This window comes from Hemitrygon akajei, chromosome 5, assembly GCF_048418815.1.
Source record: "Hemitrygon akajei chromosome 5, sHemAka1.3, whole genome shotgun sequence".
In the NCBI taxonomy this organism is placed as follows: domain Eukaryota; kingdom Metazoa; phylum Chordata; class Chondrichthyes; order Myliobatiformes; family Dasyatidae; genus Hemitrygon; species Hemitrygon akajei.
This window is the reverse complement of record NC_133128.1, coordinates 144851265-144869700: the sequence shown is the minus strand read 5'-3', so window position 1 is coordinate 144869700 and position 18436 is coordinate 144851265. Positions and strand designations below refer to the sequence as shown.

At 40.8% G+C, this 18436-nt stretch overlaps 1 protein-coding gene across 3 annotated transcripts in view; it reads left to right on the top strand.

Annotated features, from left to right (window-relative positions):
- Positions 1–3084: 3084 nt before the first annotated feature.
- LOC140728264 (secreted phosphoprotein 24-like) overlaps positions 3085–18436 on the top strand; it is a 42195-nt gene continuing 26843 nt past the window's right edge. The window contains exons 1-10 of one of the 3 annotated variants that reach the window (XM_073046756.1): positions 3085–3248; positions 3398–3501; positions 4199–4327; positions 4540–4671; positions 4786–4830; positions 7167–7211; positions 8032–8076; positions 8701–8745; positions 9346–9390; positions 9513–9778. In XM_073046756.1, coding sequence (XP_072902857.1) covers positions 3197–3248; positions 3398–3501; positions 4199–4327; positions 4540–4671; positions 4786–4830; positions 7167–7211; positions 8032–8076; positions 8701–8745; positions 9346–9390; positions 9513–9545 — 675 coding nt within the window. In that variant the 5' untranslated portion in view covers positions 3085–3196 and the 3' untranslated portion in view covers positions 9546–9778. Of the gene's footprint in view, positions 3249–3397; positions 3502–4198; positions 4328–4539; positions 4672–4785; positions 4831–7166; positions 7212–8031; positions 8077–8700; positions 8746–9345; positions 9391–9512; positions 9779–18436 lie in introns of those variants that run through there. The other 2 variants (XM_073046757.1, XM_073046755.1) reach the window with 2 other exon arrangements.

The window sequence follows — 18436 nt, the reverse complement described above, 5'->3', positions numbered from 1 at the left end:
GAAATACTCAACTGTGGGAAATCGTCATTCTGTTTACAGATCTGATTAACCAAACACTGACATGTTTGCTCCAAGTTTAACCCATTGAAAATGAAAGAGTTAAGGTTAGTGTTACTGGAATGATGCCTGGAAAATTGCGGCAGGGCTAAGAGATGTGCAGTGCACCACAAATTGGAGTTGAATGTTATCGAATGCTCTTACGTCAGAACTCTGCAGATGATGGAGCGGAACGATATTGCTTCAGGTCTGTGTTCTTCTCTCAGACCTCACCCTTGACGTTGCCTTCCGGTTGGTGACCAAGTAAGCACTGGATTGGTGATGCCAGGAAATGATCTCAACAGCAATAAACCTATTGAATAGCCATGTGTCACTGGCTCCTGCAATATCTTGTGTTGGGCTCTGCTGGTATCAAGAAATCAAACTACCAGAGTGGGAGAAAGGACATTGAAACTACAACAAGTGGATCGAATGGAATTTCCGGCATGTTAGGAATGATAAGAAAATGCAGTTAGGAAATTTGAGATTTCAAAACAATTTTCATTGGAGCGGAAAAGGATTACTTTAATAGGAGGTTAACAGATCAATTCAGAAATTTGTTGCAGTCAAAGGAGAGTATCAGTTTCTAAAAGTGAAGAGAAGGGTGTGGTCCATTGATTTAAACCTGTCACAAAGCAAATGAGAGTGAAGTGAAATCAGACAATATTGGAAAAAAATACCAGGTCAGGCTATGGAGAAACAGTTGACATTTCAGTTTGATTACCAGTTAATAAGAGCATTACCAACAAGGGACGTCCCTTTAGGTCATAAATGAGGAAGATTTCTTCAGGCAGAAGATGGTGAATCTGTGGAATTCATTGCTACAGACAAATACGGAGGCCAAGTATTGGGTATATTTAAAGTGAAGGTTGATTGGTTCTTGATTTGTAACAGTGTCAAAGGTTACTGGGTGAAGGCAGGAGAATGCATTTGAGAAGGATAATGAATCAGCCATGATGGAATACGGAGCAGACTTGAGATACCTAATGGCCTAATTTTGCTCCTATGCCTTATGGTCTTATGGGACAGCAACAGCAACTGTCTGTCTCTATTTCTCCCTCCCTCCCCCTCTCTCTGTCTCTGTCCCCCTCCTCTCTCTTTCTTTCCCTCCCTCTCTCCCCGTCTCTTTCTCTCCCTCTCTCTCCCCTTTCTCTTTCTCTCCCCCTCTCTCTCTGCAGATGCTGCCTGATCCACTGACTTTCTCTCATATTTTCTGTTTTTATTTCATATTTCCAGCACCTATATGGGAATTCTTGTTTTCGTCTTGTGAGAAGTGGGGGGGGTTGGAGACATTCCTTCATGTGGAGCAATTGGAACATTCATTGTATTGCCAGTTTAAAGATCTATATACTTTAAAGTAAAGATTTAAAAGCAATAAAGGAAATTAAATAATTCTAATAATGATTAAACCAGGCTGTAGTGGGGTAGCCTGTCAGCTCTTGCTCCGCTTTCATCACTTTTTATACTATGTCCTCTCTTTATTTCCAGCCCAGATGAAGAGACTTAAACTGAAATCTTGTCTATCCATTTCCCACCATAGATGCTGTGTGGTAGTCCAGATTTCTACCATCCACAGACTCTTGTGTCTTCAAAATTAGAACACAGTACATCAGAGCTCAGTACCAGCCTTTTGGCCCACAATGTTGTGTTGACCATCTAATATACTGTAAGATCAATCTAACCCTTCTCTTTATTTTCTATCCTCTATTTTTCAATCATCAATGTGCTTTTATCAGTGTTGCTTAAATATCCCTGATGTAACTGCCTCTACCACCATCCCTGGCAGGCCTTTCCATGGATCCATCACTTTCTTTATAAAAAAAACTTACCTCTGACATCCCCCTTATACATTCTTATACATTCATCACCTTAAATCTATGTCCACTCATTTTTTGCCATTTCCATCCTGGGAAAAATGTTTGTGGCTACCCACTCGATCAATACCTCTTATTGTGTACATCTCTATCACTTCATGTCTAATCCTCCTTCAATCCATACAGAAAAGAGGAACAGGGCTTGCTTTTGCTGTTGCTGTTTTTTGATTATTGTGTTCTGTATTGTTTTGCTGAGTACTGAGGGCCTGCTAAGCTGATGCTGGAATGTGTGGCGACACTGTGGGCTGCTCCCAGCAGAGCCTCAGGTGTGTTGGTTGTTCATGAAAGACGTATCTCATTATACAAACTTTGTATGTTTCAATATACATGTGCCAAATTAACTCAAATCTATTTGAAATCTATTTGAATCCAGATTGACTCAACCAGTACTGAAATCAATATTTGAAGGATAGTATGATCAGGGACTTACTTCACTGCAAAATTACCTCTTGACTCTTGAAATCAGTTCCCCCAGACACTAAGTGCCTTCCTAACAAACTGATCAACTTTCATGGCATCTTAGAGGAAATCTACAGACATAGCACCAGGATACCTCTGTTCTTCCAACACTGTTAAGATTCCTGCCATTAACACCACATTTGCCTTCAAATTTGACTTTCCAAAGTCAAATATTTCACAATCAAGTTGAAGATGCTAACTGATGAGAGATATTCCTGGAGCAGTCATGACACAAACTCTCCCTACTGCCCACAAAACTCCTTTACCTCTAATAATGTCATCAATATCACTGTACATAGAAACGTTGATAGAACATGGAAAAATACAAGATTTCTCTCAACATACTTTGGATTTATCACTCAGATCTTGCAGCAGTGTGCTGGTAATTCCAACACATTCTTGGACCACTGGTGGTAAATCATCACTGAATTTAGTTTAAATGCACAGTGATTCTGTACAAGTTTGAGATGATTGTGTCTTCTCCTCTGAACATTTATTATTTCATATTCAAAGGAATGAAACATGATCTCACTCAATGCTTCACCAAATCTAAACATGATGACGATACCGGGAGGAAGCTCTGCCCATAATTAGAACCCACCTTTCATCTGGTTCCGGTGCCCACGGTCAGCGAGCTGAGCAAACACGAGTCAGTGTTTGAATGTGGTGGGGGTGCAGGATATAAAGACCGAAGGTAGCCTGGTGAATGTAGAATGAGAGAGAGAGAGAGAGAGAGAGAGAGAGAGAGAGAGAGAGAGAGAGAGAGAGAGAGAGAGAGAGAAGCAGTTCTTTACTGTGAGAAACTAGCTGATTCCACGTGAACCAGAATGAAAATTTTCCTACTTGTCGTCGTTGCTGTGCAGATCCTCTACTGCTCAGGTAAGTACTGGGGAGAACAGAAAATCAGAGAGCAGAATGTTGTTGGTACTGAAGTTGTTGGTTCAGTCAGCAATATTTCACCCAGGTGTGAGAAGAATTCACAGAGTTTTTTTGGGATACCTTGTATGACTTCCCCTCTCTCTCTGCAGGAGTGCCAAGCACCAAGGAAGCTCTGAGAGCCTCAGCTATAAAGCTGAATGAAATCACCGAGATCCCCAACCTCTGTGGTATCACCAGGAGAGGCGTGACAAATGTAAGTGTGCCATTGGCTAATTGTGTTTCACAAACTATGGATATGTCTGAGTGCAGGGTAACTGTCCACTTAAGCCCACCCTAAGAGCAGTTTAACATCAAAAAACAAATCAAAGGAGAGATGACATTTTGTAATAGGGAGAATAAGTTGTAATATTATGGGGATTTGATGAGAAGGAGAGAGGGATTGATGGGATTTTTCAGCTGAGAGCCAGTATAAGCCTGAAGAGCTCAGTGGCCATGAACTGCATATATCTTATTGTGAGATGCATTTGAAGATAAGATAGAATCTAGGTATTCAACAGGAGCTGAATTTCATATTATGTACAGTGTTCAGCAATTTAGTACTCAATCAGTGTTTGAGTTGTGGAACTTTGATTGGACCAAAGTTTCAGAATTAAGGTTGGAAGTTCTACCAGTCTTTGATTTGCAAGTCACTGAAAATTTTCCCAAATTTGTTAGTTAATTTCCTTCAGTAATTATGGATTCATGCAAACTTAGCATCCCTATCATGATAGCTTAAGTGACAGTTTTACCATTGGGCAAAGTAATTCTCTTGTCCATTTTGGTTGATTACTCAGACACGACCAGTGTAACCATCAGCTGGAAATAGAGCCTCCATAACTCTGAGTTTTCTCAGTTCAGTGGAAGAATACCAGATGCAGCAATTCACCAATGATCTCTTTTCCTTCCTTCAGACATACCATACGGGTAAACTGTCCTACAGCGTGGATTTAACGTTCTCTGTGAAAGAAACTGTCTGCTCCAAGAATTCTGGACAAGAATTTGATGATCCCGGTTGCTCTTTCCTCCCTAAAAACATTGCGGTGAGTCCAGAGTTATATTAGATCTTGCAAGTCCGTGTATGTTCTAACATCAAAATACAGTCTTTAATTACAGCCTATTTCATAGAAATGACTATACATACGTAGTTATATCAAAGGAAAGGCTAAGAATTGGGTTAGATGCTAATCATGTTGATTTATTGTCTTGCTTGGAATCATGAATAATTTCCATTCATTATGCTTCATTCTAACAGGGGAAAGGGTTTTGCAAAAGCCATGTGGAATTTTTTGCTGATAAGGTAGCTGACGTTGATGTGGAGTGTGACGGTCTGAAGACAGTTGACAGTGAGAGTGACTCGACAGAATCGAATGAATACAGTATTGAGGTAAATTCATTCATACAATTCAGCGCAATTGAATTTCTAACAGAAGATCTTTTACTGAACATTTCATTGTTTATGTATGTTGAAGATCTAAAAATAAATGTCTTTCTCTTACAGGCGCAAAGCAAATCAAAAGAAACATCACTTGAGGAAACCTCAAATGTGAGTATTAATCAGTAATTTATCAGATTTTTTTCTTGTTGATCTCAATTGTTCACGATGAAATGATTATAATTCTTAGCAATGAAATTTTACTTTCTCCATTAGGAATTGTGACAGCATGTTATGGTAGTCATGGGAGATTTTAACATGTAGGTCGACTGGGAAAATCAAGTTGGTAATGGATCTCAGGAGAGTGAGTTTGTTGAATGCCTAAAAGAAAGCTTTTTAGAGCAGTTTGTTGTTGAGCCTGCTAGGGGATCAGCTATACTGGATTGGGTGTTATGTAAAGAACCAGAGGTGATTTGGGAGCTTAAAGTAAAAGAACCCTTAGGAACCGGTGATCACAATATGATTGTGTTCAACTTGAAATTTGATAATGGGAAAGTAAAGTCTGATGTAGCACTATTTCAGTGAAGTAAGGGAAATTACAGTGGTATGAGAGAGGAGATGGCCAAAGTAAATTGGAAGGAGCTGCTGTCAGAGATGTCAGTAGAATTGCAGTGGTGTGCGTTTCTGGGAAAAATGAGGAAGGTGCAAGACATGTGTATTCCAAAAATGAAGAAATACTCAAATGGTAAAATAGTACAACTGTGGCTGACATGGGAAGTCAAAACTATTGTAAAAGCAAATGAAAGGGCATATAACAAAGCAAAACTTAGTCATAAAATAGAGGATTGGGAAGTTTTTAAAAATCTACAGAGAACAACTAAAAAAATCATTAGAAGGGAACAGATGAAATATGAAAGCAAGCTAGCAAATAATATCAAAGTGGATAGTAAAAGATTTTTCAAGTTAAAAATAAAGGAGAAATGTGAGTGGATATAGGATCACTAGAAAATGAGGCAGGAGAAATAATAACGGGGGACAAGGAGATGGCTGCTGAACTAAATGAGTATTTTGCATCAGTCTTCACTGTGGAAGACACCAGCAGTGTGCCTGATGTTGTAGTGTGTGAAGGAAGAGAAGTGGGTGCAGTTACTATTACAAGGGAGAAGGTGCTCAAAAAGTTGGAAAACCTAAAGACATATAAATCACCCGGACCAGATGAACTGCATCCTAAGGTCTGAAAGAGGTAGCGTTAGAGATTGTGGTGACATTAGAAATGATCTTTCAAAAATCATTGGACTCTGGCATGGTGCCAGTGGACTGGAAAATTGCAAATGTCACTCCACTCTTTAAGAAAGGAGGAAGGCAGCAGAAAAGAAATTATAGACCAGTTAGCCTGACCTCAGTGGTTGGGAAGATCTTAGAGTTAGTTGGTAAGGATGAGGTGATGGAGTACTTGGTAACACAGGACAAGATAATACAAAGTCAGCATGGTTTCCTTCAGGGAAAATCCTGCCTGATGAACCTGTTGGAATTCTTTGAAGAGATTACAGTAGGATAGATAAAGGGAATTTTGTGTATTTGGACTTTCAGAAGGTCTTTGACAAGGTGCCGCACATGAGGCTGCTTACCAAGTTAAGAGCCCATGTTACTACAGGGAAGTTATTAACACGGTTAGAGCATTGGCTGATTGGTAGGAGGCAGCAAGTGGGAATAAAAGGATCCTTTTCTGGTTGGCTGCCAGTGGTGTTCCGCAGGGGTTGGTGTTGGGACTAGATCTTTTTATGCTGTATATAAATGATTTAGATGATGAAATATTTGGCTTCGATGGTGAATGTGGAATTTATTGCCACTTGCAGCTGTGGAGGCCAGGTTGTTGGGTGTACTTAAGGCAGAGATTGATAGGTTCTTGATTGGATGTGGCATCAAAGGTTACGGGGAGAAGGCTGGGAACTGGGGTTGAGGAGATAGAAAAAAGGATCAGGCTTGATTGAATGGCAGAGCAGACTCGATAGGCTAGAAGGCCTAATTCTGCTCCTATGTCTTATGATCTTATAGTCTATGGTCTTATCCCAGTCTGATGTGTAGGGAGGGGATCCTAATATTAGATTTCAGTGTGTGATGAGTTTATTCTCTGCTGGAGATGAACTGAGCATCAGCAGAACAGGACTACAGGAGAAGTGTCTGTCAAATTCTCATCACTGAGAGTCATTAAGTACCAATCCTTCCATGGATTCAATAAAACAAACGGTAATGATGCCTGTTTCACTTATTGTCAGAATATCCATTCAATCTGCTGCTGACATTTTTTTTGAATATCAGTGTAGTGTAGAGAGAATTTTTATTGAAGCTTCTGCAATCTAATGCTAGTTCATGTGATTATCATTCAGAAATGTCAGGATTAATAGCTCCATCCATAATTTGGCATTCTGGTCTATTATTTGGTGATAATGCTTTAGATTTACTAAATATACCTTGCCCTAATGCTATAAATGTACATTTTTATATAGGCAAAAAGCAAATCAGAAGAAACTTCACTGGAATTATTAGCAAATGTAAGTCTAATTTGGGAGTTGATATCTTCAGTTTCTCAATAAGTTGTGATACCTAGATTGATTTGTCAGAATAGAGTCTAGGGATCTTAATTCATTCTTGGCCTGTTCCAGACAGTGGGGGTGAGAAGACAGAGAGAATATTGAATATTAGCTAGTGCCCACCTCAAACCATTTTCTTATAGTAAAACTGTAAGCCTTGATTCCCTTAATATCTTACAATCCACCAATCCCTATTTTGAATGAACTTGCAACTGAGCCTCCACAGCTCTCTGGGGGGTAGCAAATTCCAAAGATTCACCATTTGAGTTTCACCTCATTCCACATTGGCCAAGCTATTATTTTGAGACTGTAAGCCAAGCTGTCAACTCCTTAGACAGGTGAAAACCCTTCCCCTGATATCCAATCAAACCCTCTTATAATTTTGCTTATGGTTAGGCAATCATTCGTCCTATCTGTAATGAATAGTCTATCATAGTTAATCTCTCCTCATGCGACAGATCCACGTTCATGGGCACTATACTAGTATAACTTTGCAATATCCTCTGTCTCAAGCATATCCTTCTTCAGATAAGCAACCATTTACACAATCCTCACAGGGCTCGATACAATTGTTGTACTCTTCTTTCCAAGTCCTCTTGCTATAAAAATAATCTGCTTTCCTAATGGCCTGCTGCATTTGCTGCTGAAATGCCCAGAGTGAACAAAGTCTCCATTATATTTCAATATTTGATACTTGAGCAAATTGGGGATTTTTCAGTTTATATATTATCAAAGTTCTTCACTGTCCTGTAGTAAACATAAAAATATTATTTCCGTACAGGAAAAAGACAAATCAAAAGAGACATCTCTTGAAAACTCAGCTGATGTGAGTATAACTGGAAAAAAATTCGGATGATCTTTTTGATCTTGTCGTTAAGTAAACACGTTAAACATATTCGATTCAGCTTTGTCAGAATAGAAGGAGAGAGGGCAATTTAGACCATAAGATACAAGACAAATGAGCAGAAATAGGCCATTTTGCCCATCAAATCTGCTCCACTAACTTTAGGTCAGTGCATTGAGAAAGGGATTATGTTGTTTGATTTCTGTTAGGAAGTTTGACTGAGGGGCTCCAATACAGAGAATGAGTTTGCTTCCCCTCAAGGATAAAGTGAGCTGGAAATCAACAGGATTGGGTACTAGGCGTGAGGGCAAAGTCTCTAACACTCACCAATTACAGAGTTGAAGTGATGGTGCAGAGCAGCTTCAATACACCAATGTGATTAATTGTGTGAGAGTGACATTTTCCCCAATTTATATGCAGACACCCCACACCTCACATTATTTAGGCTATGTTGATCATTATACGGAATGTAATTGTTCTGGAGAGGACTTCTCCAGTGCAGTAATAAATTAAAAATTGTGATATTCCTAGTTTTGTTCAAAGGTTACCCCACAAACTTTCATAACTTAACATGCTAAGCATATAAATATTGATCTTTTCATGCAGGTCAAGAGCAAGTCAAAAGAGACATCAGTCGAGGAGTCTTCTAATGTAAGTCTAATCTCTGAAATTTTATCTATTAATTTTTAAACATAATGTACAGATAAAACCTAATTTGGGCAAACATAATTAAATGACTACGTAGATCAGGAAGAGGATGGCATATTAATGCACAAATTCTCTGTGGATGCCCTGAGGATGCCCATCATTAGCCTGAGTGTGAGTTTGTTCTTCACTAAGTTTTGAAATAGAATTTGAAAAGTCTATTGGGGACAATCATGGTCTGTGGATTGATATTTCTGGTAGTTTCATGAAAGGAGGATCCATTACATTTCTCTCATTTAACTGAGTTTAACTACGAGCTCAGGGTCTAGAAGTGTATGGCGTAGATGTCAACACTGAGACCTTCGTTCATCGGGTTGAACAGGGACCAACTTGTGTCCCAGCTGTCTATGTGTTATGCAAGGCAATACTAAGTCAGGGCATATCACTTAAAAATCTTTCTTATCTATGGAACTGGCCAAATGCATTTTAAATGTCACATTTCAACCTGTCTCTACCAATTCTATTGGCTGTTCCTTCCATAAGTTGTAAAGTTTTTGATGTGGATCTATCACTGATGTGAAAATCTGATTTTATCTCATAAAACAGATGAAAAGCAAATCAATGGAATTATCACTGGAGGAACCTTCAAATGTAAGTATAAACTGAAGCTTTGTGACTGATGTGATCATCATTAAAACTAATGACAAGACATTGACGTCAGAGTGAGCTCAGTCCAGCTGAAAATTACAAACCTGTTCATCTTTCCATTCCAGGAACAAAATGAGGACTCGAGAGCCCAGCACTGACCATGAATGAAACTCCACAGAGTCTGAACTCACTGTGAACACAAGAAGACCTCATTCAGAATCTACAAGATGTTAACAATTGTACTGTACTCACTCATGTCCAAGTCTGAGGAGCCTGGAGCTCCTGACTGTACGTTTTGTTGTAAATGGGAGATTCGATTGTTTGTAAATGTTCTGTCCTTTGTATATTATTGTTTAATGCATTGTGGATCAAAATAAATTAATAAGTACAATATGGTATATTCACGGAACTGCTTCTGGAAGTTGTTTTGTTTGTCACTGACCTACGGGAGTTCATCCAGTTATTATGCTCAGGTTCACCCATCCCTTGCTGATAGTGTATCTTCTTTGTCTGGTGGGACCTCCAGAGGTCTGATCTCCTGGTGATGTATCTCCTTTTTCTGTTGGAATCTCCTGTTACATTATCTAATTTGCTGCCTTAAGATCAGCATCAAGCATTGAATGATTTGCAGCCAGTTTAAAGTCCTTAGATTGTTCAATTCTACCTTTTAAATTTTGTTAAAATCTCCCAGTGGTAATGTTTTGAAGGAATGAGACTTTGGGGCCCAGGAGACATTTTAGACGTAATTAGGAATGAGGTCTCAATGAAATGAACATCTGCTTCATTGCAGCAGCTCTAATATTTATAAACACAAGAAATTCTGCAAATGCTGGAAATCGAAGCAACACACACAAAATGCTGGAAGAACTCAGCAGGTTAGGCAGCTTCTATGGAAATTAATAAACTGTTGAAGTTTCTGGCCAAGGCCCTTTATCTGAGCTGGAAAGGAAGTGGGTAGATGCCGGAATAAAAAAGGTGGGGAGTGGGGAAGGAGCTGACACGTGAAGGCAGGTGGGTTGTAATGGGAAGGTCTGCAGAGGAAGGAATCTGATAGGAGAGGAGAGTGGACCACAGGAGCAAGGGAAGGCAGAGGGGACCCAGGGTTGGGGGGAGGGTGGGGTAATCAGCAGGTGAGAAGAGATAAGAGGCTAGAGTGAGAAATAGAAAAAAAGTGGAGGGGAGGGAAATGTATTTTTCTCTTATTCAGTGGTTAATTATCCAAACATGTACTGTTGTGCGTACGTCTTCAGGTTCCTGTGCTTCCTCCCAAATTTCAGTAACTAGTTGACAGTATGTGTCAGATGGTTAGGGTCTTTTGTGAAGGATCCCGACTTCTTTAGGACCTGCCTCTCAAAGATGTGTTTGGTGGTGTGAGGGATGTTCCTGTGATGGGCCTACAACTCTCTGCAGTCTCTTTCAATCCTGTGCCTTGGAGCCTTCATACCAGCTGCCAATGTAACCATTTAGAAAGCTCGTCACTCTACATCTGTAGAAATTCACAAGAATCTTTGGTGACATACCAAATCTTCTCAAACTACGAATGAAGTAGAGCTGCTGGGATGTGCCTCCTTTGTAGTTGCATCAATGTATTCGGGCCAAGGTAGATTCTCTGAGATGTTGACACTCAGGAAATTGAAACTGCTCACCTTTTCCACCAGTAACACCCAAATGAGCACTGGTGTGTGTTATCCCGACTTCCCCTTCCTGAAGTTAATCATTTCCTTGATCTTGTTGACTCTGAATGAGAGTTTAATGTTGGGGCACCATTTAACGATCTGATCTATCACAGAGTCATAGAGTTATAGAAAAGTACAGCACAGAAATGGTTCCCTCCAGACTGAACCATTTAAACTGCCTACTCCCAGCGAACTGCATTGGGATCATGGTCATCCATACCCCTACCTGTCCAAACTTCTCTTGAGTTTGGATGCCCCATTTGTGCTGACAGCTTGTTCCACACTCTCACGGATCTCTGAATGAAAAGATTCCCTATCTATACCCCTCATAATTTTGTACACCACTGTCAAATCTCCTCTCAATCTTCTACATGCCAAGGAATAAAATCCTCATGTAGTCAATCTTTCCTTATAGTACAGGTACTCCAGATCTGGCAATGTCCTTGTAAATTTTCTCTGTACTCTTTTAACCTTACTGACATCTTTCTGGTAGGTAGATAACCAGAACTGCGCACAATACTCCAAATAAGGCCTCACCAATACTTTGTACGTCTTCAATATAACAACCCGTCTCCTGCACTCAATACTTTGACAGGCAAACATCTACTACCATTTTCTGGCTCTTGCTCAAAGCAAAGTCTAATACAATTTATTATGTCATCTTGAATGCTGAGAGACTGAAACCTCTCATGTTGGACCTTGTCAAAGGCCTTACTAAAGTTCATGTATACGACATTCAGTGCCTTGCCTTCTTGAACTTTCCTGCTAACTTCCTTGGAAAATTCCATAAGATTGGTTAGACATGATTTAGCACACACAACGCCATTCTGACTACCTTAACCAGTCTATGTCCATCCAAACACTTATATATCTGGTCCCTCAGAATCAGAATCAGGTTAATTATCACTGATACACGTCATGAAATCTGTTGATTTGAGGCGGTAGTACTGAACAACACATTAAAAATAACAACAATTGTAATTGGAAATATATTTAAAAAAACAAGAAGTGTAAGAAGAGAGCAAAACGTGGGGCAATGTTTATGATTCATTCTGAAATCTGATGGCTGAGAGAATGAATCTATGGATACTATCCAGTTGAAGCATTGCCTTTCAATATGTCCTTGATGGTGAGGAGACTAGTGCCCATGAAGGAGATGTAGATGGTGATGCAACCAGACAGGATGCTTTTGATGGTACATCTGTAGAAATTTGTAAGAGTATTTGGTGTCATGCCAAATCTCCTCAAACTGTATGAAATATAGTTCTTGTTGTCTCTTCTTCATAATTGCATCAATATGTTAGGTGCAGGATAGATCTTCAGAGATGCTGACAACCCGGAGCTAGAAGCTGCTCTCCCTTTACACTGCTGGCCACTCGATGAGGACTGGTATGTGTTTTCCCAATGGCCCCTTCCTGAAATCCACAATAAATTCTTTGGTCTTTCTGATATTAAGTGCAATGTTGTTCTTGTGGCACCACTCAACTAGTTGATGTCTCATGGTTGTATGCCTCTTCATCATCATCCGAGATTCTGCCAACAACAGTTGTGTCACCAGTGAATTGAGAGACGGCATTCTGGTTTTCCTCCAGATTCAATCCACCTTATATAATGCATAGAATGTAAATTGCTCATACTTGGTTTTCTCTGCAAATGCCAATCACCAAACCTTTCTTGGGATGCCATCCTTCTTAGAAAGCAGGGTCTGCACTATCACATACAGCTACAGGAAAGTGGATTGGGAAAACCAGGTCAGTACTGGACCTCAAGAGAGAGAATATGCAGAATGTCTAACAGATGGCGTTTTGGAGCAGCTTGTTGTTGAGCCCACGAGGGGATTGGCTGTGCTGGATTGGGTGTTGTGCAATGATCTGGAGGTGATAAGAGAGCTTAAGGTTAAGGAAACCTTAGGGAACAGTGATCACACTATGATCCAGTTCACATTGCAATTTGAGAGGGAAAAAATAAAATCCAATGTGTCGGTGTTTCAGTGGAATACAGGAAATTACAACGGCATGAGAGGAGAACTGGCTGAAATTGACTGGAAAGGGAAATTTGCAGGAAGGACAGCAGAGCAGCAATGGCTGGAGTTTTTGCGAAAAATGAGGGAAGTGCAAGACAGACATATTCCAAATAAGAAGAAATTTTCTAAGCGAAGAAGGACACTACCGTTGCTGACAAGTGAAGTCAGAGGCAAAGTAAAAGCAAAAGAGAGGACATACAAGGAAGCCAAAGCTAGTGGGAAGATAGAGGAATGGGAAGCTTTTAAAAACTTGCAGAAAGAAACTAAGAATGTCATTTAGAAGGAAAAGATGAATTATGAAAGGAGGCTGGTGACTAATATCAAAGAAGATACTAAAAGCTTTTTTAAGTATATAAAGGGTAAAAAAAGAGTCGAGGATAGATATAGGACCAATACAAAATGACACTGGAGATAGTGTAATGAGAGATGGCAGAGAAAATGAATGCATATTTTGCATCAGTCTTCACAGTGGAAGATGTCTGCAGTATACTGGACATTCAAGAGTGTCAGGGGAGTGAAGTAAGTGCAGTGAAAATTGTGACCAAGAAGGTGCACAAGAAGCTTACTGGTCTGAGGGTGGATAAATCTCCTAGACCTGATGAAATGCACCCTTAGGTTCTGAAGGAAGTAGCTAGAGAGATTGTGGAGGCATTAACAATGATCTTTCAAGAATTGATAGATTCTGGCATTGTACCGGATGACTGGAAAATTGCAAATGTTACTCCACTTTTTAAGAAGGGTGGGAGGCAGCAGAAAGGAAACGATAGACCTGTTGGCCTGAAATAAGTGGTTGGGAAGTTGCTGGAATCAATTGTTAGAGATGATATTATGGAGAACCTGGAGGCACATGACAAGATAGGGCCAAAGCCAGCATAGTTTCCTGAAAGGAAGATTCTGCCTGACAAACCTACTGCAATTCTTTGAGGAAATTATAAGCAGAGTAGACAAAAGAGATGCAGCAGACGTGGTGTACTTGGATTTTCAGAAGCTCGTTGACCAGGTGCCACACATGAGGCTGCTTAGCAAGGTGAGAACCTATGGAATTACAGGGAAGTTACTAGAGTGGGTGGAGCATTGGCTGGTCGGCAGAAAACATTGAGTGGGAATAAAGAGATCCTATTCTGGCTGGCTGCTGGTTACCAGTGGAGTTCCACAGGGGTCGTTGTTGGGACCGCTGCTTTTTACGATGTATGTCAATGATTTGGGCCAAGGTATTGATGGATTTGTGGCTATATATGTTGATGATACAAAGATAGGTGGAGAAGCGGGTAGTGTTGAGGAAACAGAGAGCCTGCAGAGAGACTTAGATAGTTTAGGGGAATGGGCAAAGAAATTGCAAATGAAATACAATGTTGGAAAGTATATGGTCATGCACTTTGATGTAAGAAATAAATGGGCAGACTGTTACTTAGATGGGGAGAGAATTCAAAATGCAGAGATCCAAGGAGACTTGGGAGTCCTTGTGCAAGATACACTAAAGGTTAACCTCCAGGTTGAGTCAGTTGTGAAGAAGGGGAATGCAATGTTGGCATTCATTTCTAGAGGTATAGAATATAAGAGCAGGGATGTAATGTTGGGGCGCTATAAGGCACTCGTGAGACCACATTTGGAATATTGTGTGCAGTTTTGGGCTCCTTATTTTAGAAAGAATATACTGACATTAGAGAGGGTTCAGAGAAGATTCACGACAATGATTCCAGGAATGAAAAGGTTACCGTATGAGGAATGTCTGTCAGCTCTTGCACTGTATTCCCTGGACTTCAGGAGAATGAGGGGTGATGTCATAGAAACATTCCGAATGTTAAAAGGCCTGAACAGCTTAGACATGGCAAATTTATTTTCCATGGTAGGGGATTCTAGGACAAGAGGGCACAAATTCAGGATTGAAGGACATCCTTTTAGAACTGATATGCAGAGAAATTACTTTAGTCAGAGTTTGATAAATCTGTGAAATTTGTTGCTACAAGAGGCTGTGGAGGCCAAATCATTGGTTGTATTTAAGACAGAGATAGATAGGTTCTTGATTAGCCAGGGCACTAAAGGGTATGGGGTGAAAGCAGGGGAGTGGGGATGACCGGAAGAATTGGATCAGCAAATGATTGAATGGCGGAGCAGACTCGATGGACCGAAGGGCCTACTTCTGCTCCTATATCTTATGGTCATTTGGCTTTATTATTGACTGAAACTTTGCTTCAATGAGCAACATGAAGATGAAACACCAGCCACAACTAATGAATCTAGGCATGAAAAGGGTTAACTTAAATGCACTGCCCTGTAAAAACTGGGGATAAATAGACTTCTTACAAGATAACTTAATTCAGATTTTCCTACTTTAAAAACATTAACCCTAACCCACCTGGACAAAAAAGACACGTATGTTTGAATGCTGATCATAGACTTCAGTTCAGCATTCAACACAATCATCCCTCAGAAACTAATCGGAAAGCTGAGCCTATTGGGCCTGAACACCTCCCTCTGCAACTGGATACTAGACTTCCAGACTGGCATCATCATCAGACAGGCAGCATCTCCAACACCATCACACAGGGGCCCCCCAGGGCTGTGTGCTCAGTCCACTGCTGTTCACTCTGCTGACCCATGACTGTGCTGCAACACACAGCTCGAACCACATCATCAAGTTCGCCGATGACATGACCGTGGTGGGTCTCATCAGCAAGAACGACGAATCAGCTTACAGAGAGGAGGTGCAGTGGCTAACGGACTGGTGCAGAGCCAACAACCTGTCTCTGAATGTGAACAAAACAAAAGAGATGGTTGTTGACTTCAGGAGGGCATGGAGCGACCACTCCCCGCTGAGCATCGACGGCTCCTCGGTAGAGATCGTTAAGAGCACCGAATTACTTGGTGTTCACCTGACGGAAAATGTCACCTGGTCCCTCAACACCAGCTCCATAGCAAAGAAAGTCCGGCAGTGTCTCTACTTTCTGCAAAGGCTGATGAAAGTCCATCTCCCACCTCCCATCCTCATCACATTCTACAGGGGTTGTATTGAGAGCATCCTGAGCAACTGCATCACTGCCTGGTTTGGAAATTGCACCATCTCGGATCGCAAGACCCTGCAGCAGATAGTGAGGTCAGCTGAGAAGATCGTCAGGGTCTCTCTTCCCGCCATTACAGACATTTACACTACACGCTACATCCGCAAAGCAAACAGCATTAGGAAGGACCCCACGAACCCCTCATACAAACTCTTCTCCCTCCTGCCATCTGGGAAAAGGCACCAGAGCATTCGGGCTCTCACGACCAGACTATGTAACAGTTTCTTCCCCCAAGCTATCAGACTCCTCAATACCCAGAGGATGGACTGATACCAACTTACTCCCCTCCACTGTCCCTATTGTCTTGTCTATTATTTATTGTAATGCCTGCACTGTTTTGTGCACTTTATACAGTCCTGGGTAGGTCTGTAGTCTAGTGTAGTTTTTTTTCTGTGTTGTTTTCACGTAGTTCAGTGTAGTTTTTGTACTGTTTCATGTTGCACCATGGTCCTGAAAAACATTGTCTCATTTTCACTGTGTACTGCGCCAGCAGTTATGGTTGAAATGACAATAAAAAGTGTCTTGACTTATTTTGCAAGTCTTTATGATGAAAAGATGAGAGCCTAGTTCTGTTCAAAATAGGACTGATATTGACACATGTTTTACAGGCAGGTGCTGACTTGTTTTCTTTTCCTGAGCTGTTTACCTGCACTAATTAATTTTCTGTTTTCTCTTTCACTCTCCCCTTCCCCTCCTACATGAACTCTGAGGTCAGCATACAGCCCAGGAGCCAGGAACCCTGACCTCAGCTTTCATGACCACTGTCAACAACTCCCGGTCCAAAACAAAGCCCTGGGTGAAGTACCCATGCTCAGAGTACTAAACAGCTTCTGTCGTCAGGAACAAATTGCAGTGAAATCCTTGTAATGGGTTGATCCTTTATTCAGACACTAATCTGTAGTAATACTACAGTATTATGAACTCAATGTGTGCAGAGGCAGCTGGTAGATATGAAGTAGTGTCTTTATTTGACAAAATGAAACACAGAGGGCATCATATTGATACCCTTTCGGAGCAAGAGACCTACTCAACCCAACATTACATGACATTTTATATGCTAAAGATCAAAGGTCAATTCTATACTTATGATGTATCTGCAATACTTCCTTTGAATTGCATATATCTTTCACACATCCTTCTTTGTACCCACACTACAGACACCCAAATGAATGTTAAATCAGCATTGTCTGGTTTTTGAATTAATTGCAGCTCACAGCTCTTTGGAACCCATTGGCCAGAGCTGAATTTTAAGTTTAATCTACAGTCCATATTCAGATCTGGAGCCTGGCGGGAGCAGTTAGTAGCTGAAGTTAACAGTTAATATTTCGCCATAAAGAGGTTTGAGCAAATACTCCACACATTGAAGATCAATGTATGACCACGGTCAAAACTGCCCCAAGAACCTGTGATTCAAATCTATGAGCTTTAATACTGGGGTAAATGGAAACACAGGGCCAGTAACACATTCGGTGTTTACTGCACTATTGCTATTGTTGAGACTAGGTGACTGGAACAGAACGATACATTCTAATATCCCTTTCTCAGAGACTACACTGGGGCATTGCAGCATCTTGTTGTCTGTTGCAGTGTGAATGCTTCAGTTTCTGGGTGCTGGATTACTCATAATCCTTGATTACTGTTTATCTGCATGTTTGTTAGTTTATTTATCAGCAAACTGGATTCTTGGGAGTGAAATGGGGAATTTATCCCGCACAAACTTGGCTGGTAGATAAAGAGACCATCAGTTTATGAGCTTCCCACAAAACCATGCTGGACGTGCCCAACGTGTGCACACTGCCCCTGCATCAGTGAACTGGTACTCCCACACACGGCACAGTGGATCACCTCAACGGTCAGTGCTGCTCAGAAATACTCAACTGTGGGAAATCGTCATTCTGTTTACAGATCTGATTAACCAAACACTGACATGTTTGTTCCAAGTTTAACCCATTGAAAACGAATGAGTTAAGGTTAGTGTTACTGGAATGATGCCTGGAAAACCAAAATCAGAGTCAGAAACAGATTTAACAGATTTATCACAGCAAGGCTAAGGGATGCACAGTGGAACACAAGACAAATTGGAGCTGAATGTTACAGAATGCCCTTACATCAGAACTTGATGATGGAGTGGAATGATGTTCCTTTGAGTCTGTGTTCTTCTCTCAGACTTCACCCTTGATGCTACCTTCTGGTTGGTGACCACATAAGCCCTGGATTGATGATCCCAAGAAATAGTCTTAACAGCAATAAAACTGTTGAACTAGCCACCTGTCACTGGCTCAGTTAACATC